We start from the raw sequence: 24604 nt of genomic DNA, 5'->3' as shown, positions 1-24604 counted from the left end.
GGGGGTCCCCTCCCTGTGGGGAGGGGCTGGGGGAGGAGGGTCCCTGCTCTGCAATGTGAGGTCACTGCACCCAATCTCCTGCCTGGACCCCTGTCCTGATCCCCTAAACGTGCCTGGACCCCCTGCCCTGAACCCCTAACCCTGCCTGGACCCCTATTCTGATCCCCTAAACCTACCTGGACCCCTGTTCTAAGTCCTGCCTAGACCCCTGCCATGACCCCCTAACCCTCTCTGGACCCCCTACCCTGGCCCCTTAATCCTGCCTGGACCCTGCCCTGACCCCCTACTCCTGCCTGGACCCCCTGCCCTGACCCCCTAACCCTGCCTGGACCCCCTAACCCTGTCTGGATCCCCTACCTTGGCCCCTTAATCCTCCCTGGACCCCCTGCCCTGACCCCCTAACTCTGCCTGGACCCCCTGCCCTGACCCCCAAACCCTGCCAGGACCTTACCCTGACCCCCAAACCCTGCCTGGACCTCCTACCCTGACTCCCTAACCCTGTTTGGACCCCTACCCATGCCCCTTAATCCACCCTGGACACCCTGCCCTGACCCCCTAACCCTGCCAGGACCCTGCCCTGACCCCCAAACCGTGTCTGGATCCCCTACCCTGGCCCCTTAATCCTCCCTGGACCCCCTAAACCTGCCAGGACCCTGTCCTGACCCCCTAACCCTGCCAGGACCTTGTCCTGACCCACTAACCCTGCCAGGACCCTGCCTTCAGAGTCCCTGCCAGCCCCAGGAATCCCTGCCCCACCGGCTTGAACCAGATCCCACATTCAGAGCATCTCATCCCACACTCGAAGGGCTCCTCGCCACGTTCCCACGGGGGTCCCACCGCACCCCGGGGGATCCCAACCCCCACCCCGGGGGGCTCCCGGTACCCACGGTGGGGCCCGAACAGATCCCGGAACGCCGGAGCGCGGCCGGAGGGGCCGGGCCGGACCGTGTTACCGGGATCTCCCTCTGCCCCGGAAGTCCCGTGCTCCCGGAAGTCGCGCTGCCCTCTCGGTCTCTTTCCGCCGCCATCTTGGGCCCCGCTCCCCGCACAGTGAGTCCCGCGCCGCCATCCGCAGCCATCCACCGCCATCCGCCGCTTAGGGCGCCGCTCGCCGTTAGCGGGACGAGCGGGTGGCCGGGAGGAGCCGGTTGAGGCCGTTGATGGGGTCATAGGGGCGCCGGGCAGGGCAGAGGGGGCGGCCCCGCGCCCCGGCCGAGGGGGGGAGGAGGAGGCCTAGGCCCGGGCCCGGGACTGGGATCGGGCTCTGCCGGTGCCATGCGGCCGAGTGGTCTCGGTAGATTTTCCCGGTAGTGGGAGGCGCGCGGTGTCAGAGCGGGGTGGGAAGAACGAGTTACCGGTGGTCGCCCACGGGCTGTCCCGGAGCCCCGGCGAGCCCGGGCCTGTCGGTTTGTCCATTCCCGTAGAAATGCCCGGCGAAGCCACAGAAACCGTCCCGGCCACAGAGCAGGAGCTGCCGCAGCCGCAGGCGGAGACAGGTGAGGCCGGGGGATGCTCCGGGGCGGTTTTGGGGGTGATTTTCCCCTGGCGGGATCTGCGGGAGGGACGGGGGAGCTGCTGGGGTCACCCGGTGGTCCCGGTGGCGGCGGGGGTTGTGTGATCCCGGCTCTCGTCTTTTCACCTCCGCCACGGGGATTTTGGGGTGTCCATTCCACGGTCTCTCCGTGCCCTCGTGCTGTGGCCAAAACAAACCGGGCCGGTTCTGTGGTTTCCTACCCAAAACACGCGGCTTATCCGGCAGGGAACGTGCCTGGAGTCGTGGGAGTGGGGACCTCTCGTGTCCCAAAATCACGGGGATGAGAATGGCTCGGAGCCTGGTTTGGCTGGGAAGGAAACGGCCGTGGCCAGGTCGGGGTGTTGGATTTGGGGTTTTTTTCCTCCTGGATTCGGCGGTGTCCCATTGGATTTTGGTTGTGCTCCGTGACTGGGTGTTGGCAGATTTGAGGGCAGGAGGGTGATCAGGGCTCTCTTGTTGGATTTGGGGGTTTTCCCCTTTAGAGTTGGGTTTCCATTGGATTTGGTGATTTGCCCTGTTGTGTTTGAGAGTCTCCACTGGGTTTGGGGGTCTTTGAATGAATTTTGGGGATCTGTCCTCTTGGATTTGGGGTCCTCTCACTGAATTTTGGGGATCTGCCCTGTTGGATTTGGTGGTCTCTCATTGGATTTGGGCATTGTCCCATTGGGGGACCACGAGGGTAGGTGACAGGGCACACAAGGAGGGAGCTGAGTGATGGCTGTTGCTGTGACAGCTGCACCGATGATTCCCAGGGAGCTGCTGAGCTCCTTATCCCTCCCGGCGTAGCTGGAATTCCTCTTTGGGGCCCTTTCCCTGGAATGGCTCTTGTGTCCCTCTCAGCTGACAACTCCCAAAATTCTGCTGCTCTCAAGTCTTTGATGGTGTCGTGGGATTCCTCAGGCAGCTTCTTGGATTTTCATCTTTTTCCATGGAAATCAGCTGGAAAAAACTCTGGAGAAGGGCACCCTGATCCAGAGGGGCTCTGGGCAGGCTCTGCCCCCCAGGTGGTTTGAGCATCCCGTGGATTTTGGGAATCCTTTGGCTTGGCGATGTTGAAGAAGAAAGGTGGGGCTGTGGGGGAGAAGCAGCAAGCAGGAATGATTGAGTTTATCAGGAATGTGCTGAAGGAACAGAGAGAGCAGGCAGGGATAAAGGACTGTTCAGAGGGTGGCTCTGCACAGCCTGTTCTGTGACAGCCCTGGGCCCAGCACAGCCCTTGGCAGGACTTGTTGCTCCTTTCAGAGGCACCAGGACATTCCCTGGAGCAGGAAGTGTCCTGGCACCCACTGGCACTGATGTCCAGCTCCAGGCTTCTCTGTCCTTCCCCCCTTCCCATGGTTTGGGCATTAGAAGCATCTTCCAGGATTTTCATTTTCATTCCTGGGGCAGGGACAGGGATATATTCCCTGCCTTCCACGCACGTGGTGGCAGCGACTCCAGGACACGACTGTGACCCTGATGCCAGGGTGGGACAGGGGCAGGATCCTGGCACGGGGCTGGCTTTGGGCTGTGCCAGAACGCGCTGCCAAAGGGCGGCACCGTGGCTGGGCCGGTTCTGCTCTCCCAGCCGGCAGCACCGGTTGGACCAGCACTGTCCTGCCTCGTGGGCTCTTCCCTGAGTGCTGCCGTTGGATCTCCAGTGAGTGCTGAGAATGACATTGGGAATGTCAGGGCTCTCTCCAGGCTCTCAGCTCTGGCTCAGGAGCTGAGCCCTCTCATGGCCTCTTCCCTAAACGCTGCCCTTTGATTGCTGGTTGGCATTGGGAGTTTTGTTGGGAATGTCAGGGCTCTCTCCAGGCTCTCAGCTTTGGCTCAGGAGCTGGAAGCTCAGCCCTGTCATGGCCTGTTGCCTGAGCAGTGCCCTTGGATCACCAGCAGGCACTAGGAGTGGTGTTGGGAATGTCAGGGCTCTCTCCAGGCTCTCAGCTCTGGCTCAGGAGCTGGAAGTTCAGCTCTGTCGAGCAGTGCCCTTGGATCACCAGCTGGCACTAGGAACGGTGTTTGGAATGGCCAAGCTCTCTCCAGGCTCTCTTGGACCTGGCTGAGGAGCTGGAGGCTGCTTTGGTCAGCAGGACTTGCCTTAATAAACTGTTGTTCTCCCTGTTCAGCTCCAGCTGCCCCCGTTCCTGCTCCCATCCCTGCTCCAGGTACTCGGGACCCTCCTGTAACCCCTCGTGTGCCGCATTAACCAGCGTGTGCCGTTCTGGGGGTTGCAGTTCCATTAACCTTAACAGCTTCCAGGGAAGTGGGGGGCACTGGGGGGCCTGGCCCCACCACCCTCATGTCATTGTGCCCTCAGGGCACCTGCCCATGTCACCCATGTCTGGAGGGAGGGGACTCCCAGGGCACTTTAGGATTAATTCCACTGGGTTATATTTGCCAGTGGGTTATATTTGATTTTCTTTCCTCTTCTTGGGTGGGTCTTTGTTCCCCCATGCTCCCAGCGGCCCTGGGGGTCCTACCAGACCTTTGCAGCTCCACAGAGGTTGTGACAGCCCCTTTGGAAGGGCAGAGGTGGATCCCTGCATCCCTGGCCTGCTGGGGTTTCCTGGTGGCTCAGGGCGTGCCTCCTGCCACCCCAGGGCTCTGTGTTCTAGAAGAGGGTGAACGTCCTGGTCCTTGCTGACCCTGGCAGAGCTGGCAGTGCCTGCTGGGCCAGGAGCCAGGCACAGAGCCCAAAGGAAGGCCAGAGCTGGCTGCCTGCCCCCTCCTTGTCTCTCCTTCTCTCCCTCCCTCCTCTCATGGCTCACTCTGTTTCTCTCCTTTAGCTGTTCTTCATGCTGCTCATTCCCCACCTCTGACTCCATCTCCATCCGCCCAGGCTCTCCCGGCGCAGCCTCCCAGCGCTGCCACGGCTCTGCCGGGCCCCCCAGGCCCCGTGTCCCCCCCCGTGGTCCCTGCTGCAGCCATCCCTGTGTTCTCCATGCCCCCCCAGCCCCCTGCCCCAGCTCTGCTGGGTGCAGTCACCACTGCCCCTCCTCCAGTTCCGCAGGCTCCGATGGGTTTTGCAGCCCCAGGATCTCCAGGGCCTGCCCCAGTCAGCCCAGTGGCTCCAGGATTCCCAGCACCAGTGTCACCTGGCCTGGCTGCTGCTTCTGCTGCAGTGACAGTGGCCCCTCTTGCCTCCCCAGTGAGTTCTCTCTCAGCTGCTCTGACCTCTCCCATGAAAACTGCTCCCACTGCTGCCTCTGCAGGAGCTGCACCTCTGGCCCCTTTCCCTGCCTCTGGAGCAGCCCCAGCCCCTCTCCTACCTCCCCCATCCCGTCCCCTTCTGGCTTCTCCCCCACCAGTATCTCCCACTTTGCTGCCTGCTCCCCCTGTGGCAGTGTGTCCCCAGAGTCCAGGATCAGTCCCGGTGTCACCTGGAATTCCTGCTTCCACCCCGCTGGCTTCTGTTCCAGCCTCTCCTCAAACCCCAGCTCCAACTCCAGCCCTGGTCGGTGCCATCTCTCCCCCTGTGTTCCTGGCTGCCCCCAAAGCTCCCTTGTCACCCCCTATCCCTGTGCTGCCATCTGGGATGTCCCCTGGGCATCCTGCTGCTGCCCCACCAGGCCCAGCTCCTGGTGCCCCAGTCTCACCACTGCTCCCAGTTGCTCCTTCTGTTGCCAAGGCCTGTCCTGTGGGCCCTGCCCCGGTGGTCCCAGCTGTGGGACACCCAGTCCCTCCCTCAGTGGCCAGGACCCCTCCTGGGAGCCCAGCCCCTCAGGCAGCTCCAGTGGCTCCTGCCCTGTCCACCCCTGCCCTGGGAGCTGCCATCTCTGTCCCAGGGCCTCCAGCCAGCCCCGTGTTCCCAGCAGCAGCTCCTGTGCCTGCTGTCCCCTCTGCCAGCTGCCCCCCTGTCACACCAGCCATGGCAGCTCCAGCCACCCCTCCTGCAGCCAAAGCAGCTCCTGGGAGCCTGGTCACTGCCCCAGCTGCCCCCTCTGTCCCTGTCACACCAGCCATGGCAGCTCCAGCCACCCCTCCTGCAGCCAAAGCAGCTCCTGGGAGCCCAGTCACTGCTCCCTCTGCCCCTGTCACACCAGCCATGGCAGCTCCTGCCACCCCTCCTGCAGCCAAAGCAGCTCCTGGGAGCCTGGTCACTGCCCCAGCTGCCCCCTCTGTCCCTGTCACACCAGCCATGGCAGCTCCAGCCACCCCTCCAGTGGCTAAAACATCTCCTGCTGTCCCTGTCACACTGCCCATGGTGGCTCCAGCCACTCCTCCTGCAGCCAAAGCAGCTCCTGGGAGCCCGGTCACTGCTCCCTCTGCCCCCTCTGTCCCTGTCACACCAGCCATGGCAGCTTCAGCCACTCCTCCTGCAGCCAAAGCAGCTCCTGGGAGCCCCGTCACTGCTCCCTCTGCCCCTGTCACACCGGCCATGGCAGCTCCACCTTCTCCAGCTGCCCCTCCCTCAGCCAAAGATGCTCCCAAGGGCTCTGCTGCTGCCACAGCTGCCCCTCCAACTCCCCCCACCCCAGCTCCAGCCACCCCACCTGCAGCCAAAACTGCTCCCAAGAGCCCTGTTGCTGCTCCTCTGTCCCCTGCCACCCCAGCTCCTGCAGCTCCACCAGCTCCAGCTGCGCCTCCAGCAGCCAAAACACCCCCAAAGAGCCCTGTCAAAGCCACTCCTGCCACCCCCACTGAGGACAAGGCACCCCCAAAGAGCCCTGTCAAAGCCACTCCAGCCACCCCCACTGAGGACAAAGCACCCCCAAAGAGCCCTGTCAAAGCCACTCCAGCTCCAGCTTCCCCTGGAGCAGGCAAAAACTCTCCCAAGGGCAGCCCTGTCACTACCCCATCTTCTCCTGTGGCTCCTTCAGCTCCAGCTGCCCCTGCTGAGGCCAAGGCACCCCCAAAGAGCCCTGTCAAAGCTGCCCCTGCTGAGGCCAAAACACCCCCAGAAAGTCCTGTTACAGTCACCCCAGCTGCCCCTCCAGCAGCCAAAACACCCCCAAAGAGCCCTGCCAAAGCTACTCCAGGCCCTGCTGAGGCAAAAACACCCCCAAAGAGCCCTGCCAAAGCCACCCAGGGCCCTGCTGAGGCCAAAACACCCCCAAAGAGCCCTTCCAAAGCTACCCCAGCCCCTGCTGAGGCCAAAACACCCCCAAAGAGCCCTGCCAAAGCCACTGCAGCTCCAGCCACCCCCACCGAGGACAAGGCACCCCCAAAGAGCCCTGTCAAAGCCACTCCAGCCAGCCCCACTGAGGCAAAAGCACCCCCAAAGAGCCCTTCCAAAGCTACCCCAGCCGCTGCTGAGGCCAAAACACCCCCAAAGAGCCCTGACAAAGCCACCCCAGCTCCTGCTGCCCCTGCTGCGGCCAAAGGACCCTCAAAAAGCCCTGCTGAGGCCAAGGCACCCCCAAAAAGCCCTGTCAAAGGCACTCCCCCTCCAGCCACCCCTGCTGCAGCCAAAGGACCCTCAAAAAACCCTGCTGAGGCCAAGGCACCTCCAAAGAGCCCTGTCAAGGCCACTCCAACTCCTGCAGCTCCTGCTCCAACCACGGGTGTTTCTGGTACCCCTCCAAAACCCCCAACCCCTGCGAAAACAGACACCAGCCATCCCAGCTCTGCCCCAAGCACTCCCCCTGGCAAGAAGCAGCAGCCCCTCACCAACAACAAGGTGGCCACCAACAACAAGGTGGCCACCAACAAGGTGGACAACACTAACAAGGTGGCCACCAACAACAAGGTGGCCAAGCAGGCCACTCGCCCCCCCTCGAAGGCCCCGCTCAGCGCTGAAGATGAGGACCTGCCGCCTCTGCTCCCCCCCGAGCCGCCCGTGCTGCTGGAGCTCTCTCCACCCGCGGGGCTCCCGGCCCCGCCGGCACCGCAGCCCGTCCTCAAGAATGACAAGGGTATTTGTGGCCGCGGTTTGCCGTGTGCATGGAGTGTCACTGGCTGCCCACGGGATACTAACCCTGCCCGGGGCCGCGGCGTGTCGGGATAGATGTCACCGTGTCACCGAGGCAGGCGGTGAGCAGGGAGGGACGGGGCTCGGCACGGTCACTAACGCGTGTCCTGTCCTCGGGCACGGAGCACGGTGTGGTTTGTGGCATGGGCACTACGAGCTGAGCTGGCTTCACATGGAGGAGCTGCCACGTGCCTGTCCTTGCTGTGTGTGGTGTCCCACGTGGTGTCCCCGTGTCCGGCTGGCGGTGCCCAGCTGGGCTGTCCCCACGCTCTGCCTGAAGTGTTGGGAAGCCCGGGCACACCCTGACACCTGCAGAGAGCTTTGCCAGGGCTCCTGTGTGCCATGGGCACAGAGCAGGAAGCAGGACTGAATCCAGGTAATGGCTGCATGGAACATCACAGTCACCTCCAGGTGACCTCCAGCCTCTGAGGTTGTTGGGGACACTCTGTTTCAATAACTGGTGTGGTCAGTGCTGTGGGTCACAAGTGGTGTTGGCAGTGTAGCTGGTGGCCCTCTGGGCACCCTGAGGGGGGTTCAGGGTTATCCCACATCATCCCTGTGGTGAAGCCATGGATGTGCAGCAGCCCTGAGGGCTTGGTGTGTGGGGTCTTGGTGCTGTGTGTCACCTGTGGGTTTGAGGCCCTGTCACACTGGGCTGCTGCCACCTCAGCACCCTGGGAGTGCCACCCACCTCCTTCTCGAGCTGGTGCCACAGGCTGGAGCTGCCTCAGGATTCATTCCAGAGCCTCTGGGCACCTCTGGGGCTCCCACCATGGGGAGAGGCTGAGGACCCACTCGTGCCACCCTGCTGATGGCATTTGTGGGGCAGTGAGAGCTCCTGGTGGCATTCAGAGTGCAGGGAATGCTCCAGCCACCACTTAACTGGGCTGACTGATGGCTGCACTGGGAACCAGCAGCAAAGGCTGTGTCCTCTGGACCTACCTGAGGTGGGAAGAGTGAGGGCTGTGTGTCTCTGCAGGGTCTGGCACAGAGTCTGACAGCGATGAATCCGTACCAGAGCTCGAAGAGCAGGACTCCACACAGGCCACGACACAGCAGGCACAGGTAGGGCAAGTGGCATCTGCCATCCATGGTGGATCAGAGTCCCTGTGGTGTCACCCCAGCATTGTCACGGATCCCCTCTGGTTTTCCTCCCCTGCAGCTCGCAGCAGCAGCCGAAATAGATGAAGAACCCGTCAGCAAAGCGAAACAGAGCCGGAGCGAGAAGAAAGCTCGGAAGGTGAGGCTTCACCTGTCCCTGGTGAACAGCCCCAGGGCTCAGAGTCGTGCTGGGGATCTCCCCAGTCCTTAGATTGGAGCGTTCCCTCCAGCTGGCAGCCTGGGAGAGCTGCTCTGTGGCAGTAGATGCACATTTCCATGTGTATCCATGACCTGGGCCTCCAGAGAGAGGAGTGGGCACATCTGGGCTGGTTCCAGAGCTCTTCTTCCCTCACTGACCTTTCCCTCGTGTTTTTCAGGCAATGTCCAAGCTGGGCCTTCGCCAGGTGACAGGAGTCACCAGAGTCACCATCCGGAAATCCAAGAACATCCTCTTTGTCATCACAAAGCCAGACGTGTACAAGAGCCCGGCGTCAGACACCTACATCGTCTTCGGCGAGGCCAAGGTGAGCCCACCTTGAGGCCAGCAGGATGCTGAGCCAGGGATCCTTCCTGTCACCTGTGCATTGTGTGGCTTCTGCCAGGGAATGTGTTGGCAGTGCCCAGGACTGGCCTCACTCCTCCTTTCCTTCCCTCCTGCAGATCGAAGACCTGTCCCAGCAGGCTCAGCTGGCGGCCGCCGAAAAGTTCAAAGTGCAAGGAGAACCTGTTTCCAACATCCAGGAAAACACACAGACCCCCACCGTGCAGGAGGAGAGCGAGGAAGAGGAGGTAATGCCTTCCCCAGCCTCTGTGTGGGGCTGTGATTCGGATTCATCCATGGATTCCTCTTCTTCATCTGTGTTTGTGCCGTGATGGCAAAGGGAGAACACAGGGTTCTACCCTGGGGGTGTTAACAGTGCAGGCCTGGTCTCCTGGCTTCCAATCCACACAATCCCACCTCGTGCCAGGCCTGGAACTGGCACCAATCCTGGGCTCTGTTTCTCCTTCAGGTTGACGAAACTGGCGTGGAGGTGAAAGACATCGAGCTGGTGATGTCGCAGGCGAACGTGTCGCGGGCGAAGGCCGTGCGAGCCCTCAAGAACAACAGTAACGACATTGTAAACGCGATAATGGTGAGTGTTGGGGGGCAGCAGGTTTGGGGGGGTCCCTGGGGGGAACTGAAAACTCTGGGCTGGCTCCTGATTCTCGTTCTCCCCACAGGAGCTGACGATGTAGCCGCCGGAGGGAGGAGCCTTTTTTGGTGTTTCAGAGAAGAATAAAATACAACTAAATTTAAAATTTGTACTATTTCTATCGGTTAATAAAAGTTGTGGCTTATTGTTGGTGAAACTGCTGCTCTGTGGTGCTTTGCTGTCCGCCCTTCCCTGGGAGTTGTGGCCCCAGGGTGGAGCCTTCCTCCCGGGAAGATCCCGGCGCCGATACCCCGTCCTGGAACACCACCTGCCCGTTCCCTCCTTTCCTTCCTGTCCTGGACACCAGCCCAGGTCAGCCTCAGTCAGCTCAGCTGCAGGGTCACTCCTTCATACCCTCGGGGTTCCCTTCAGGGGGGCTCCTCATTTCTCTGCTGCAGGCAGGAATGGGGAATCATGGATGAGGAAAAGGCTGTGGATGCGGGGCTGTGGACTTGGGGACAAGTGCACTCCTTGGGGTTCAAACCTGGCTGGTGGCTGGGCCCACAGGGTTGTGACCATGCCAAGGACAGCCCTGTGTGATGTCTTTATCCATGACATGGGTGAGGGGATCGAGGGTGCCTTGGTTTGTGGATGACACCAGCTTGGGTGGGATATTGATCTGCTGGAAGGCAGGAACCGGGCAGAGCCATCTGGACAGGACGGATCCATGAGTCAACAAGGTACCACCAACCCCATGGAGTGCTCCAGACTGGGGGAAGAGAGTTGGCAAAGCTGGGAAAGGCCTTGGGGGTGCTGGTGCCAGTGGCTTCAGCAAGCCCAGGTGTGCCCAGGATGGCACCTGGGCTGTCCCCAGGGCAGGGATTGTCACCCAAGGATGGGATTGTCCCCCAAGGATGGGATTGTCCCCCTGTCCTGGCACTGCTGAGGCCCCTCCAGTGCTGGGTCCAGTTCTGGGCCCTCAGAGCCACAGAGACACTGAGGGGCTGGGGAAGGGCTGGAGCAGCAGCAGAAGGGTCTGGAGAAGCCCTGAGGGAGCTGGAAAGGGGCTCAGCCTGGAGAAAAGGAGGATCAGGGTTAGGGATCGGGCTCTGCTCCCAGGGACAGCAGGACAAGGACAGTGGAGGGGGTCCCATTCCATTCCCGCTCCACATCCCCCCTCAAATCACCGCCCGCACTGCGCATGCGCGCCGAGAAGCTGCTGGAAGGGCGGCGGGCGGGGGCGCGCGCGGGGCGGGGGCGCGCGCCGGGGGGTGCTGCGCACGCGCGGTGGCGGCGGCGGGAGGAGGCGGCGCGCGCGGGGCGCGGGGATTTTGCTGCGTCACCACGGGCCGAGCGCGCGCGGGGCATTGTGGGAGCGAGGCCGCGCCGAGCCCCGAGCCCGCCCGGAGCCACCGGAGCCGCCGCCGGAGCCCCCGGAGCCCTCCCGGCACCGCCCGACCGCGACCGCGCCTCCCGCACAGCCCGCGACACCGCCCGGAGCCCGACCCGCACCGCGCAGGAGCGCACGCCAGAGCCGTCGCCATCCGCCATGTGAGGCCCGGGGGTGGGAGCGGCACGGGCAGGCCCCGCCAGGCCCCGCCGGGCCACGGGCGCTACCGGGAGAGCCGCCCCGGCAACGCCGAGCGCGGGCTCCCGCCGCGTGCTGACCTTGGGCGGCCCCGCCGCCGCGCCGGTGCGTCTGGCCCCGCTTATCGGGTGCGCCCGGCCCCGGTTACCGGGTGAGGGCGGAGCGCCCCGGCCCCGATTTTGCTGGTTCGGCCCCGGAGTAGCGCGATGCGGGCGGGATCTCCCGTCCCCGCTCCGCGCTCCGCGGAATGAATGGGGCGGGGGGTGTTCGGGGCTTGTTGCGCGTTTCTCGGTGGGTCCGTGGCCACCGGCACCCGCCGAACGGTGGCGGCCGAAACCGCGGAAAACTCCCGGTAAGTAACGCGTGGAACCATCCAGAGCGTGCAGGCCAGAGAATCTGTTTATAAACTTCCAATTTTCCTCGTAAAATCCGTCCCTGGGTTTTGCGCTGTCCCTGAAAGTGTCCAAGGCCGGGCTGGACAGGGCTCGGAACAGCCTGGCCTGCTGGAAGGGGATGGGCTTTAAGGTCCCTTCCAATCCAAACGTTCCAGAATTCCATGAAAAACCGAGGAATAGCGAAAAGGCCCCTCAGGAAGGGGTGGAAACGCATGGAAACCCCCGGGGCAGCCGTGGTGCTGCTGTGCTCGGTGCAGGTGAGCTGCTGGATCTCCTCCCCGAATGTGCCCACGTGCATCCCGAGCGGAATCCCGCGCTCGCAGGAGCCTGGGCTGCCGTGCCAGGGAGCCCTAATTAACCTCCCCTTCCTTGAAATTCTCCTGGGGCCGCTTCAGCGACCCAAAACCAGCTCGTGGCAGAGCTCTGGTTGATGTGAGTGTTCCCTCGAAGTGCTCAGGAAAGAAGAGCTGGAGTTTTCCGTGTGCAGGGTGGTACTCAAGAGGGAAAACTGGCTGGGAAAGAAGAGCTGCAGGCAGCATTCCCCTATCTCCAGTGGCAGGACATGGGGAAATGGCTTCCAACTGCCAGAGAGAAGAGTTAGGTGGGATTATTAGGGAAAAAATTCCTTCCTCTTAGGGTGGTGAGGCACTGGAATGGATTTTCCAGAGGATGCCCCATCCCTGGAGGTGTCCAGGGCCGGGTTGAGCAGGGCTTGGAGCAGCCTGGGATAGTTGGAGGTGTCTCTGCACATGGCAGGGGGGGAGGCTGAATGAGCTTCAAGGTCCCTTCCAACCCAAACCATTCCATGATGCTGTGACCTCCACATGTCTGGCTGGAAGGACTGGAGTAGCACTTCCTGAGGTTTTGTTTTGTCAGGAATTTGGTCTGAGGACTGCCTTAACCATTGGAGACCGGTCATTTTTGGTCCCTTGTCCCCAGCCAGGCTTTTACTTCTTTTTCCTGAAACCCTGAACAGTAGAGGTGCTTCATCTTAATGTGAGTGAAAGTGAGAGAATGGTGATCAGGTTGGATTTTTTTTGTGTGTAATTTCTGTAGATTTCATCATCCTGAAACTTCAACACTGCTGCATCTGTGTAGGATCATCTAAAACCTAAAATGAGGCTTTTTTTAAAAGAAAAAAAGCACCTTTTTAGGGTGAATAAATGAAAGGAAAAGTCATTTTGTAAAACAGGTTTTATTGCTGTCTGGGAGGGGAAAATCTTGTTGAGGGTCTGACTCCTGCAGCATCCTCGAGCTGACAGTAGGAACTGTCAGGATATTTCCAGGAGGCAAAGATGGGGTTCCATAGGCACAGCAGACAGACAGAGAACAGATTTGGAAACTTCCTCAGTGCCACAGATCGGGAGATTTGAGATTCCACTGGTGAGTTCAGCGTGTCAGAAGCTGCTGCTGTGCCAGAGACCAGGATAGATCCAGGGATCTCCAACAGAGCCTTGAGGGCTCTGTGGTGAAGCTGAGCCTCCACATTGCCCATCAGTGCTGCTGGGAAGCTTCTAGAACCTGTTCCACAGTGCTGGAATAACGATTGCCATCAGAATGTGGGGACTGGAAGAGCCAGAAGAGCTGTGGGGGTGGCTGTGGCTACTCAGGAAGTCCCCAAAACACAAGTGGATGGGACAGAGGAAATCCTCTGGAATGGAGCACTGAGAACCACCCAGGATGGAGCACGTTTAAATCCCCTTTTCCAAATCTCATGAGGGTACTAAAAAACCAAAACATCTTTGGCAGGAGGCTGAGCTCTCTTGGGATTTGGGTAAGCAGGAGCTCTGTAACAGGTGGTGGGGTCAGTGCCTGTGAGGGGAGATTTTTCTGTGGGTGTGTGGGAGCACTGGGAGCACGTGCAGGGCTCCCCACGGGCTGCTGCTGTGTGTGGTTGTCTCCTGGGAATCTCCGTGTGGGCAGGAGACAAAAAGGAGCCGCGGCTTCCGCCTCATCCCAACTCTCCAGCGGGTCCTGCATGACTGGTTGGAACGGGTGAGTCCTGATTGAAGCTCACAGGGAGGTTTCCCTCCTCCCTTTGGGAGGTTGAGATTGGAAAAGCAGATAAAAGGAGGAGAGGCAGCTCCAGAGTGTTCCGTGCTCACTCTGAGTGAATTCCCAGGAAAGCAGTGCAGGTTTGGGTTCAGAAATGTGAATTATGGTCGAGTAAAACTCATCTGGGATCTCACTGCTGTCCAGCTCGGACATGTGTGTGTTGCCTTGAGCTGAGTGGGGTTTCTGGGAGCGCTCTGAGTTTTGTTGGTGCCTCAGATCCCCGATCCTGGCGGAGATGCCGAGGTCAGGGTCAGGAGCCGGGAGCGTGCGGCTCCCTGGGGAGGCTGGAGATGTCTCCATTGACATTGAGAGCTGGGAAGTGTTAACACCACCCAGCCCCTGCGTCATCCAGGCAGGGACACTGAGATTTCTGTTGGATAACAGGGCTGGAGCCATGTTCTGAGTGCCCCATGCTGGGGGGTTTTATCTCCCTGCTCTGCTCCCTCTGTGCTGGGCCTTTCTCATCCTCCTTTCCTCTTGAGAGTCTTTAATTCTCTGTTAAAAGAGGGAATCTGTGTCCAAGATGGGTTTAAAAATACCACAGTAAGAAAATTGGCTGCTCTGCTGCTGCACTTCACCTGAATAAGGTGATAATTAACCTGCCTGAAATGCTGCTAGGAGGGGATGCATCAGGTTTTCACCCCTGGAACAGCAGAAACTCAAGGCTGAATTCAGAATCCACTTAGTTTTTATGCTCTTGGAAATTAAATCCTTGGACATTGGCCTCTGCTGAGGTGTTGTGGCACCTACAGGAGGTGTTGGGGCTGCTCAAGGCATTGTGGCCATTCTGCTGCCTTTCCCTGAGCTGGCACCAGTGTGGTTTGGGGTTCAGCTGGAGCTGGGCTGTGCCAGGGTTGGGTTCATCCCCAGGAAATGTGGATGGGAGCTGTAGGAGCCTTTGGGTGAGTCCCTGTGCTCAATGTGCCACAGCTCAATGACAACAATTAACTGATGACCAGGTGAGTCAGGAAGTTTAGCAAAGGTCGCCTTAATAAATGGTCTGAAAAGTTATTTTTTGGTCAGATATTGTCTTAGAGAGCAGCACAAAGGGCCTCACCTTGGTGAGGTGACAGCTACTGTCACAGGCTGTGTCACATCAGCTTCCCTGCTTTAGATCCTCGTCCAGCTCAGAGTTTTCTCCAGGTCTCTGCAGGGAAAAATTCCTCCCTGTGAGGCACAGGAGTGGCAGGTAAAGGAGGAATGGTTAAAGAGGAAAATGAGATGGGCTGTTGGGATGAAATTCTTCCCTGTGAGGGACAGGAGTGGCAGGTAAAGGAAGAACGGTTAAAGAGGGAAATGAGATGGGCTATTGGGATGAAATTCCTCCCTGTGAGGCTGGTGAGGCACAGGAATGGGTTCCCCATCCCTGAAAATGTCCAAAGCCAGGTTGGAACAACCTGGCCCAGTGAAAAGTGTCCCTGCCACAGCAGGGGGTGAACTTTAAGGTCCCTCCCCAACCATTCCACAATTCCCTGATGTGGGGAAGACAAACGAGTGTGAGGAACACCCGTGGCCTCTGTGCCTTAGCAACAGCCCTGCTGGGAGGCCGATTTGCTTCTCCTGGAATGCAGGCGTGCCCTGGGCTCGGCCTCAGCTGCCAGGGAAGTTCTGGGAGAGGGGGAGGAGGTGTCTGAGCCCAGCCAGGTCGTTTTCCCTGCTCCACAGAGCACAGAGAGTCACAGGTGAGTTCTCAGGGTGGGACTGCAAACAGAGGAGTTGGTGCAGAGCTCTGTGGCTTTCCCAGCTCCCCTGGACACGCTGCTGCTTTTTGAGGTGGTTGTGCAAAGGCAGAAGAATTCCAAAGTGTATGGGAGTCCCAGTGTGAGTGCTTGGGAGGTTGTAAAGAGGTTGGAGCAGTGATTCTCCAGCTTATGCTGGCTTAATTGGGTCTTAATCATTAAAAATCCATTTTTTTATGGCATCAATACCCCAAAAAAGGCCTTTTTTTGTAATTTTAGTTCGGGTTTAAACTCTTTGCGTGACAGAAACCACTCTGAAGTCTGCTCGTGCAGCTGTTGGAGATGTTGGAGCTTCTGCCACACTCTGTAGTAGCTCATCTTGAAGTTTATCAAAATTTTGATCTGCTGAAACATTTATTTCAGTCTCACATTTCAGTGGCTCCTCCCAGGAGCTTTCTGGGGGCGTCACACACCAAATGCATCGTTTCTTTTTTATTCCTGCTTTCAAGAGTAACAGTAAACTCAAAATGCAGGTTTTAAGAACAGAAAGGAGGTTTTTTTTGTTGAAGTTCTTGCTGATTTTGTGTCCTTGCTGTGCCCACAGGCAGCCTGCTTCTGCAAAGTGGTACGACCGGAGGGACTACGTCTTTATTGAGTTCTGTGTTGAAGACAGCAAAGACGTAAATGTAAATTTTGAAAAGTCCAAACTCACGTTCAGGTGAGTAATTCAGGCACAGGGGAGGGCTGAGGAGAAGCAGATTTGTTCTGTGAGATGTTTTTGGGCTAAATACCAATTCATTTTTCTCTTGCAGTTGTCTTGGAGGAAGTGATAACTTTAAACATTTAAATGAAATCGACCTTTTTAATAATATCGATCCAAATGTGAGTATTCTCCTGACTCTTCCTGAGTTCTTGATGCTGGTGAGGGGCACAAATTGTCAGAGAAACTGCAGATATTCCATCCTTGAAAGTGTTCAAGGCCATGTTGGAGCAACCTGGGGTAGTGGAAGGTGTCCCTGGCCAGAGCAGGGGTTTGGAACTTGGGTTTTAATGTCCTTTCCAACCCAAACCTCATGATTCTGTGATCCTAAAAAATACCACCTGTTCTTTAGGGGAACCAGGGGTTTGGAACTTGGGTTTTAATGTCCTTTCCAACCCAAACCTCATGATTCTGTGATCCTAAAAAATACCACTTGTTCTTTAGGGGAAAATAACTCCTTAGAACATAAAAGCTCAAAGTCAGATCCAGGAAAGTTTCTCTGGGTGGCATTTTCCGGGATGAGGAATAAGAGAAGAGGTGAAGATAAAGGAGGGATGTCAGCAGTTCCTGGTGAAGGTCATCCTGGTGGTACTGATGCATATTTGGTCTTTTTCAGGAATCAAAGCATAAAAGAACAGACAGATCCATCTTGTGTTGTTTACGAAAAGGAGAGTCTGGTCAGGCATGGCCAAGGTTAACAAAAGAGAGGGCAAAGGTGGGTCTGGGCATCTGCTGCCTCCCCTGGCTTTTCATGTAGTGAATATTTGGGTCATGTTCAAATTCTGGAGCAGTTTTGGGTCACTTTCCTGCTCCTGATCCCACGGCAGCTCTGGTTAACCTGCCTCTTCTAACTGACAGCCAGTTACTTCCTTGTCCTTAAATAATTCCTTGTCCTTAAATAACTCCTGGTGTTGGTGCAGCTCAACTGGCTCAGCGTGGACTTCAACAACTGGAAAGACTGGGAAGATGATTCAGATGAAGACATGTCCAATTTTGATCGCTTTTCTGAGGTAGGAAACGACAAATTCCTGGAGTTTTGGGAATTGCCAAGAATGAATCCGAGATTTTTTTTTTTTTTGGCATCACTTTTTAATTCCTGCATGAGGGCAGCTCATCTGTTACAGCAGGGTGGGGGGCTGATGGTTTAGGACCATTTTGGGTGGAGAGTGGGGTTGGATTCACCCCAAAGTGTGGCTGTTGTGTCTCTGAGCAGATGATGAACAACATGGGAGGAGACGACGACGTAGACTTGCCAGAAGTAGATGGGGCAGATGATGTGAGTATGTGGGTGTAGGAAACACCTGCAGGGCTGGCTCAGAAGTCCTGAAAAAAGCTTAAATAACCCCAAACCTTGTTTGCACAGGTGATGTCACCTGGGGAGGCCACTGCCCTCCCCTCTCAGCAGTGCTGAGGGTGCTGGGGACACCAGTTTGGTGTCTGTGTCTCTCTGTCATTGAGGGGCTGCAGTGAGGCCAAACTGAGCTCACTCAGTCCTCTGGAACCTGGAGTTCCTAAAAAAATCCAGATTTGGGAACAGCAGCTCTTTGTTGGCTGGGGGGTGGTTGAGGACCTGTCTGCTCCACTTAAAGGTTGTTTGTTCTCCTTTCCAGGACTCACCAGACAGTGATGATGAGAGTAAGTTCTTGTTGTTATTGTTGTTTTCCCCTCACACACCTGCTGAAGGCTCAGAGTCGGCCTTGGGCAGGGCCAGCAGATGTTCATCCTGGCCACCAGCTAAAGCCAGCCCTGGGAGACAAATCTGATCTGGGAAAGCCTCTCCACACAAGCCCCAAATACCAGTTTGACCTTCCCAGGCAGCTGCAGTCCCAGGGAGGCTTTGGCTTTAGGAGCAGCACGTGCTTGGGGTGGCTCTGGCACTGCTTTCCCTTGGGAAGAGCCAGGGGGGAGGGCAGAGGCCCCAGAGTGCCCCGTGACCTCCTTGGTTGGAGGCCAGGTCGTCTTGCTCGTGTCCTTTGTGACATAATAGTGCCCTGGGAGCTTTTAAAAACCAGCCAGGCAAAACCCAAAACCCACAAACCAACCCTAAAACCACTAATTCTCTTCTCATCTTTCTCTAGAAATGCCGGATCTGGAGTAAGGCAAACTGTCGTCTTCAGGGTTTTGGGGAAAGAAGTTCATCACAACATTTCATAATTGAGATAAGAATTCCTGAGTTGATAGCCCTAAAGGGAGATCCTGCATCCTTTAACCCATTTTCAGTCCATTTTAAATGGCTTCACTGATGGTAGGTGTGTCCCATGGCACGGGGCGGTCTTAAAGCCACGAGAGGCAATAACGTTATGCATGAACCGTTTTCCAGACTTCCAAAAAACAAAACAAAACCAAACCAACCCAATTGAGGTGTAGGCAATCCGTTCAGAACAGTTGCAATAAAGTTTACAGAGCCTCCTTGCCTCGTAGCAGATGTAATTACAATGGGAGAATCCTGAATTAACACTGAGTGGTAAACGAGCATTTTTCCCACCCTCTCCACGGCCTGAAATTGTCCGTTTATACCGGGAACAAAAACTTGTCATTGGCTCCCCAAATTCAGCAGGCGAGGCGCATCCCTCTGTGGTGTCTTCAGGTCTGTTCCACTAAAAGTTTGTATTGAAAAGGAAACTTTAAAAAAAAATTTCTCCTTGTTTTCGTGTTCGCCCCCGAGCCCCCGACCGGTGCCGGTGGCCGGAGCCTGCCCCTGGTCCCGTGTGACCCCAAACCTTTCCACCTCCTCGCCCGGGGTGCGAGTGGCTGTACATTGTTGCTTGTCAATCTGTACATTTAGACCAAATCGTATTTGCACTGTGGGTTTGGCAGCAAGTGACAGACCGTGGGGCGCGCGGGCGCCTGCGAACCGGGCTGAAAAACCTCAATTTATGTTCAGAGCAGCTGGGATTTTTTTAATGTCTGCATTCTTTCTAATAAACTGTTGAAGACTCCCTGGCTCTCCTTCGGCCTGGGCCCTGTGTATTCCTCACCGCCGCAGGGGCAGGGGGGACGGTGGGGTGGAATCCCTTTCTATGGAGGGGGTGGTGGGGTGGGGTGGTGGGGTGGGACCCCCTTTTAGGCGGGGTACTTTAGAGTGTGATTCTCTTCCCCTGGTGTGGCACTGGGATCTGGGAGGGAGCAGTAGGGTGGCATTCCCTCCCTTTGGGAACAAGAGCAGGTTCGTGGGACCCGTCCTTCGTGGGACAGGGTAGAAATGGTGTGGTGGTCCTCGGGACCGGTGGGGTGGGGTTTTATTCTCTGGGAGACAGCAGGTTTCGCGGGGCACTATAGTGACACCTGGGGTGTGAAGCGGACACGGGCCCGGTGAGGGTGGTGCTGTGACGCGGGGTGAGGCAAAAATGCAAAGGGGATGGAGGCGGGCCCGTCACGGCCCCGGTGCGGCCTCGGCCGCGGTCACGGCGCCCGCCCAAGGACAAGCGCGGGACACGTGCGCCGCCACTTCCGGTGGCCTTCGACCGGAACACGCCCCTTCCCACCACGCCGCCCTATCAGGCCGCAGCGCGTTTTGACGGATGGATCTAAAATCCAATCGGAAGGAGGCACAGAGCGGGCGCCGCATCGGTGTGACCAATAGGAGCGCGAATTCACCCGGCGCCTCTCGGCGGGACAGCCAATGGGCGCGCGGTGCGGCGGTGACGCGCGGCGTGGTGGCCCCGCCCCGCGGAGGCCGTGAGGGGCGGGCGAGACGCGGGGCTCAGTCGGCGCCGCCATGTTGGGGCTTGCGGGTCGTTCCGCTGCCGCCGCCGCCGCCGCGGCCCGGCCGCTGCTGCCCCGCGGGGCTGCCCCAGGCCGGGACCTCCTCCCGCTGCTCCTCGGCCGCGGGGCCGCCCCGGCCGTCGCCGTCGGGGCGCGTGAGTGCGGGGCGGGCCGGGGTCACCTTGGGGCCTGCACGGGCGGGGTACGCGGGGTGCCAGTGGTGAGGCTCCCGTTACCGGGATGGGGTGTGCCAGGCGGGCAGGGTGAGGGGATGGGCCGCGGCAGAGTAGCAGCGGCCCTGAGGGGTGGGCGTGGGGGCACTCAGGGGCTGCAGGGATTGCGGGTGTACCGGGAGAGGGGGTCCTGAAGAAAAGGGGTTCAGCGGGTCCTGCCTGCACCGAGGGACGAGCAGGGGGTGCGGGTGTACCCAGGGGGGTCCTGGGTGCATCTAGAGAAGGGATCAGGGATGCATCGAGCGGGTGTGGGGATCCAGGGTGCACTGAGGGACGTGCAGGGGTCTCGGGCTCACCCCAAGGCCTGCAGAGGAGCCCAATCCCCGCACCCCCAAGGCCTGCAGAGGAGCCCAATCCCCGCACCCCCAAGGCCCAGGGAGCTGCCCTGCCCCGGCCGACCTTGACTCGTCCCTCTCCCCGCAGGACGGGACTATGCCGCCCATGCAGCCCCTGCCGCCAAGGCCGGCTCCACCACCGGCCGCATCGTGGCCGTCATCGGGGCCGTGGTGGATGTGCAGTTCGACGAGGGGCTGCCCCCCATCCTGAACGCCCTTGAGGTCCAGGGCAGGGAGACGCGGCTGGTGCTGGAAGTGGCTCAGCACCTGGGTGAGCAGCGACACGGGGAGGGAGGGGATGGGGAGGGGGGTCCTCCTGTGATGATGTTTCCAATGACTTTCGTTCTCCTGAGCTTGCTGAAGCCACGGATTTCAATCTGAGGAGGTGGAAAATGGCTGCCTGAGGGCTGTGGCTGCAGGGCTCAATTTCCCTCAGGGCTATTTTATTCCTGTTACTCCTCTTGGTCCCTTTCCCAGCAGAATGTCCCCTTGGCAGGGCCTGGGGAAGCCACCAGCAGCTGTCCCCAGGGTCAGCCTCAGGACGCTGTGGTGACTGTGCTGTCCTTGGGCCTTGGCAGGGGAGAACACCGTGCGCACCATTGCCATGGACGGCACAGAAGGGCTGGTGAGGGGACAGAAGGTGCTGGACTCTGGTGCTCCCATCCGTATCCCAGTGGGCCCTGAGACCCTGGGCAGAATCATGAATGTCATTGGGGAACCCATCGATGAGAGGGGCCCCATCACGACCAAACAGTGAGTGATGAGGGGCTGGAGGGCACACCAGGTGTGAGCGGGGAGGTGGCTCTGGCTGTCCTGGGTCACAGCAGGGATTGTCCCCTGTCAGCCCCCAACCTGGGGGGGCTCAGAGCAGCTGCCCACCCTCTTCTCCTCCTGCTCCAGGTTTGCTGCTATCCACGCCGAGGCCCCTGAGTTCGTGGAGATGAGTGTGGAGCAGGAGATCCTGGTGACAGGGATCAAGGTCGTGGATCTGCTGGCTCCCTATGCCAAGGGTGGCAAGATCGGTACGTGACCTCCAGAGCAGGGGTGGGTCTGGGGAGTGGGCACCTGATTGGGATATCCAACAGTTCCTCTGGGGAGCTTTTCCTTCACTGATGATTCACTCCATGACTTTCGTTCTCCTGAGCTTGCTGAAGCAACGCTTTTTGTATCTGAGGAGGAAAGAGCCGAAGGGAGACCCTGGGGGCAGCCAGGCTGGCTTGGGGTTGAGCAGGACCCTCATTTCCCCCCACCCCAGGTTTGTTTGGAGGTGCTGGTGTCGGCAAGACTGTGCTGATCATGGAACTGATCAACAACGTGGCCAAGGCCCATGGTGGTTACTCGGTGTTCGCCGGTGTGGGCGAGAGGACCCGTGAGGGCAACGACTTGTACCACGAGATGATTGAGTCTGGGGTCATCAACCTGAAAGATGCCACTTCCAAGGTGCGCAGAGACCCTGAGGGGGTGCTGGATCCCCTGGGGAGGTTCTGGGTGCCTTGATGCAGTGCCAGGCGTGGCAGTGACACCGTGCTGACCCCAGGGTCCCACCCGCAGGTCGCCCTGGTCTACGGGCAGATGAACGAGCCCCCGGGCGCCCGTGCCAGGGTGGCCCTGACAGGGCTGACGGTGGCCGAGTACTTCAGGGACCAGGAGGGTCAGGACGTGCTGCTCTTCATCGACAACATCTTCCGCTTCACCCAGGCTGGCTCCGAGGTCTGTGCTGGGCACCAGGGGCTGCACCTGCTCCCCATCTGTACAGCCCCTCATGCTCTGTCCCTCACGCTCTGTCCTCTCACAGGTGTCAGCCCTGCTGGGCAGAATCCCCTCGGCTGTGGGCTACCAGCCCACGCTGGCCACTGACATGGGCACCATGCAGGAGCGCATCACCACCACACGCAAGGGCTCCATCACCTCGGTGCAGGTGAGGGCAGGACCACCCTCAGTGTCCTGAGGGGCTGTGTCACCTTCCTGTGACCGACTGTCCCCTCCCCTCCATGTCCCCAGGCTATTTATGTGCCGGCCGATGACTTGACTGACCCTGCTCCTGCCACCACCTTTGCCCACTTGGACGCCACCACCGTGTTGTCCCGTGCCATCGCTGAGCTGGGCATCTACCCCGCCGTGGACCCTCTGGACTCCACCTCCCGCATCATGGACCCCAACATCGTGGGGCCCGAGCACTACGATGTGGCTCGGGGTGTGCAGAAGATCCTCCAGGTGAGGGGGCTGGGGCAGCCCCTCCCCTCCGTGGGGTTGGGGATCAGCCCTGGTCACTCACCCCGTGTCACCCCCTCCCCAGGACTACAAGTCACTGCAGGACATCATCGCCATCCTGGGTATGGATGAGTTGTCCGAGGAGGACAAACTGACCGTGGCTCGCGCCCGCAAGATCCAGCGCTTCCTGTCCCAGCCCTTCCAGGTGGCCGAGGTCTTCACCGGCCACATGGGCAAGTTGGTGCCACTGAAAGAGACCATCAAGGGCTTCAAGCAGATCCTGGCAGGTGAGGTGGCCTTCAGGGGGTCTGGGGGAGCCCGGCTGGGCCTCCCACTCCCCCCTGACACGGTGTGTCCCCCCAGGTGAATACGACCACCTGCCTGAGCAGGCGTTCTACATGGTGGGGCCCATCGAGGAGGCGGTGGCCAAGGCAGAGAAGCTGGCAGAGGAACACGCCTGAGCCCCCTTGAACACCCCCACCCCCGGCTCCGCTGGGGCCGGACCCCCAGTATTTAACATTTCCAATAAAACATCGGTGAAAACGTTCACAGGCTTTGTGTGCTGTGGCTCTCAGGGGGCTGGAGGGATCCAAGTCCTGTGAGCCCCCCCAGCCCTGGGGCTACCCTGTGATCCCCTCCGTGGGGGGGTTGTGCTGGGTTCTATCTCAGCTGCTCCAGCAGTGCAGGGACCCCCCAGCCCTGGGGGCTACCCAGGAGGGGGGACAAGTCCCCCTTTGTCCTATGGGGTCTCCAAGAGGGGAGCAGCCCCCTCCTCCCTCCCCAGAACAGCAGCGTCGCCCCTCCACTGCAGGGACAGCCCGGGGGATGACAGATGTTGGTCCTGTGTCCGTCTGTCTGTCCCAGTCCCCGTCGTTCCCCCCGCCACCCCCCCTCCGTGTAGTTCCAGCTCCACCATTTCGCAGCACAAAGAGCCGCCCCGGCCCGGCCCCGGCAGCTGCCACTTTGTCCGTGGGGTCCCGGGGGGGCTGCTCCGGCCCGAGCTCGCCCAGTGCGGGGCTGGGGGACACCCCTCGAGGGTACCGGGGACACCCCCAACTCCCGACCCCCCCCCACTGCTGGGCCGGTGACCCCCCGGTGCCGGGCTCTGCTCACCACGGAGGAACGGGGTCCCGGGGGTGTCCCCGCAGAGAGGGCAGCCGGGGGTCCCGCAGCGAGACCCCGGTTTGGGGGGTGTCCCCCGCCATCCCCCCCCACCCCGTAGAGGGCGGCGGTCCCTTTAAATGGCGGCGCGGCCCCGGTGGCGGAGGGGGCGGCGGCGGTCGCTGACATCACGCGGGGCCGGGAGCACCTGCGCCCCGCCCGGCTCCGCCACCGGCACCGGCACCGCAGCGCACCGGGCCGGGCGGGCACCGGGGCTGGTGCGGGCCGCCCCCGCCGCCCCCCCAGGTACGCACCGCGCAGGACGGGACCCGCGGACGGGGATACCGGGACCTACCGGGACCCCCTACGGGGCTGGGATGGCTGTACAGGGACCCCCGGATCTGTACCGGGACCCCCTGAGACCGGGCCAGCTGCACCGGGACCCCCAGCTCTGTACCGGGACCTCCCCAACCCCTCGGGAGCCTCCACCAGGCAGGGAACCCCCGCACCGGGCTCCGCTGCCCTACACCGGGCTCCGCTGCCCCGCACCGGGAAGGGACACCCCCCCACTTCCATTGCGGCCGCACCGGGACAGCCCCCCCGCACCGGGACCCCCTTCTCCCCCCGCCGCCCCCGGAGCCGGTGTCGCCCCCGGGCCCTGCGCAGCGCGGCCCGGCCGGTGCCGCGTGACGTCACCGGGGATCCCGGGGGCCGGGGGGAGCTGGGGCAGCCGCTGTCCCCGCGGCCGAACCGGGCAGCACCGGTGTTCGCCAGGCTCCCGGTCCCGGTGCGCCTCCGTTCTCGGGGGGCGAACCGGGGCTGCGGGGAGCGAGCGGGGAACGAACGAGAGAGCGCGGCGGGGGGGGGGGAGCGGGGGGGAC

The 24604-nt window shown here is 60.1% G+C and overlaps 3 protein-coding genes and 2 non-coding genes across 6 annotated transcripts; all 5 read left to right on the top strand.

Moving 5' to 3' along the window:
• Positions 1-952: 952 nt before the first annotated feature.
• NACA (nascent polypeptide associated complex subunit alpha) lies at positions 953-9878 on the top strand. Its single transcript, XM_033083405.1, has 8 exons — positions 953-1050; positions 1425-1496; positions 8407-8492; positions 8590-8667; positions 8906-9052; positions 9189-9317; positions 9539-9661; positions 9750-9878. Exons 2-8 carry the CDS (start codon positions 1427-1429, stop codon positions 9762-9764), a joined length of 648 nt encoding a protein of 215 aa, XP_032939296.1. The 5' UTR covers positions 953-1050; positions 1425-1426; the 3' UTR covers positions 9765-9878.
• A 1191-nt stretch (positions 9879-11069) lies between these two features.
• PTGES3 (prostaglandin E synthase 3) lies at positions 11070-19077 on the top strand. 2 transcript variants are annotated; one of them, XM_033083379.2, is made up of 8 exons: positions 11070-11212; positions 15983-16096; positions 16191-16260; positions 16755-16853; positions 17059-17148; positions 17352-17414; positions 17749-17773; positions 18217-19077. In XM_033083379.2, coding segments are annotated over exons 1-8 (483 nt in total). In that variant the 5' UTR covers positions 11070-11210; the 3' UTR covers positions 18237-19077. The 2 variants fall into 2 exon arrangements, with proteins under 2 accessions (XP_032939270.1, XP_032939269.1); XM_033083378.2 differs by lacking the exon at positions 11070-11212 and adding an exon at positions 11449-11601.
• A 745-nt stretch (positions 19078-19822) lies between these two features.
• Positions 19823-23169, top strand: ATP5F1B (ATP synthase F1 subunit beta). Its single transcript, XM_033083364.2, has 10 exons — positions 19823-19998; positions 20500-20682; positions 20990-21164; positions 21312-21433; positions 21667-21851; positions 21963-22121; positions 22207-22329; positions 22413-22625; positions 22708-22909; positions 22986-23169. The coding sequence occupies exons 1-10, from the start codon at positions 19857-19859 to the stop codon at positions 23081-23083; spliced, it is 1602 nt and encodes a 533-aa protein (XP_032939255.1). The 5' UTR covers positions 19823-19856; the 3' UTR covers positions 23084-23169.
• Positions 20724-20797, top strand: LOC117009202. Its single transcript, XR_004420441.1, has one exon. It is a non-coding gene; the product is annotated as a small nucleolar RNA SNORD59 (small nucleolar RNA).
• Positions 21515-21589, top strand: LOC117009201. The gene has a single exon (XR_004420440.1). It is a non-coding gene; the product is annotated as a small nucleolar RNA SNORD59 (small nucleolar RNA).
• Positions 23170-24604: the final 1435 nt, after the last annotated feature.

The sequence above is a fragment of the Catharus ustulatus genome, chromosome 31, assembly GCF_009819885.2.
Source record: "Catharus ustulatus isolate bCatUst1 chromosome 31, bCatUst1.pri.v2, whole genome shotgun sequence".
Taxonomy (NCBI): domain Eukaryota; kingdom Metazoa; phylum Chordata; class Aves; order Passeriformes; family Turdidae; genus Catharus; species Catharus ustulatus.
Note: the sequence above shows the minus strand (reverse complement) of the source record. Positions and strands in the feature narration are given on the sequence as shown.

What these genes read in the sequence shown, in the direction of transcription:
- ATP5F1B (XM_033083364.2), top strand. Translation starts at nt 19,857, where the DNA reads ATGTTGGGGCTTGCGGGTCGTTCCGCTGCCGCCGCCGCCGCCGCGGCC. An exon ending in TGCCAAGGGTGGCAAGATCG is followed by an intron (nt 21,434 to 21,666) that starts GTACGTGACCTC and finishes CCCCCACCCCAG; the next exon opens with GTTTGTTTGGAGGTGCTGGT. An exon ending in GCTCCATCACCTCGGTGCAG is followed by an intron (nt 22,330 to 22,412) that starts GTGAGGGCAGGA and finishes CCATGTCCCCAG; the next exon opens with GCTATTTATGTGCCGGCCGA.
- PTGES3 (XM_033083378.2), top strand. Translation starts at nt 11,501, where the DNA reads ATGGGGCGGGGGGTGTTCGGGGCTTGTTGCGCGTTTCTCGGTGGGTCC. An exon ending in TAACAAAAGAGAGGGCAAAG is followed by an intron (nt 16,854 to 17,058) that starts GTGGGTCTGGGC and finishes GTGTTGGTGCAG; the next exon opens with CTCAACTGGCTCAGCGTGGA. An exon ending in ATTTTGATCGCTTTTCTGAG is followed by an intron (nt 17,149 to 17,351) that starts GTAGGAAACGAC and finishes GTCTCTGAGCAG; the next exon opens with ATGATGAACAACATGGGAGG.
- NACA (XM_033083405.1), top strand. Translation starts at nt 1,427, where the DNA reads ATGCCCGGCGAAGCCACAGAAACCGTCCCGGCCACAGAGCAGGAGCTG. An exon ending in CCACGACACAGCAGGCACAG is followed by an intron (nt 8,493 to 8,589) that starts GTAGGGCAAGTG and finishes CCTCCCCTGCAG; the next exon opens with CTCGCAGCAGCAGCCGAAAT. An exon ending in AGGAGAGCGAGGAAGAGGAG is followed by an intron (nt 9,318 to 9,538) that starts GTAATGCCTTCC and finishes TTTCTCCTTCAG; the next exon opens with GTTGACGAAACTGGCGTGGA.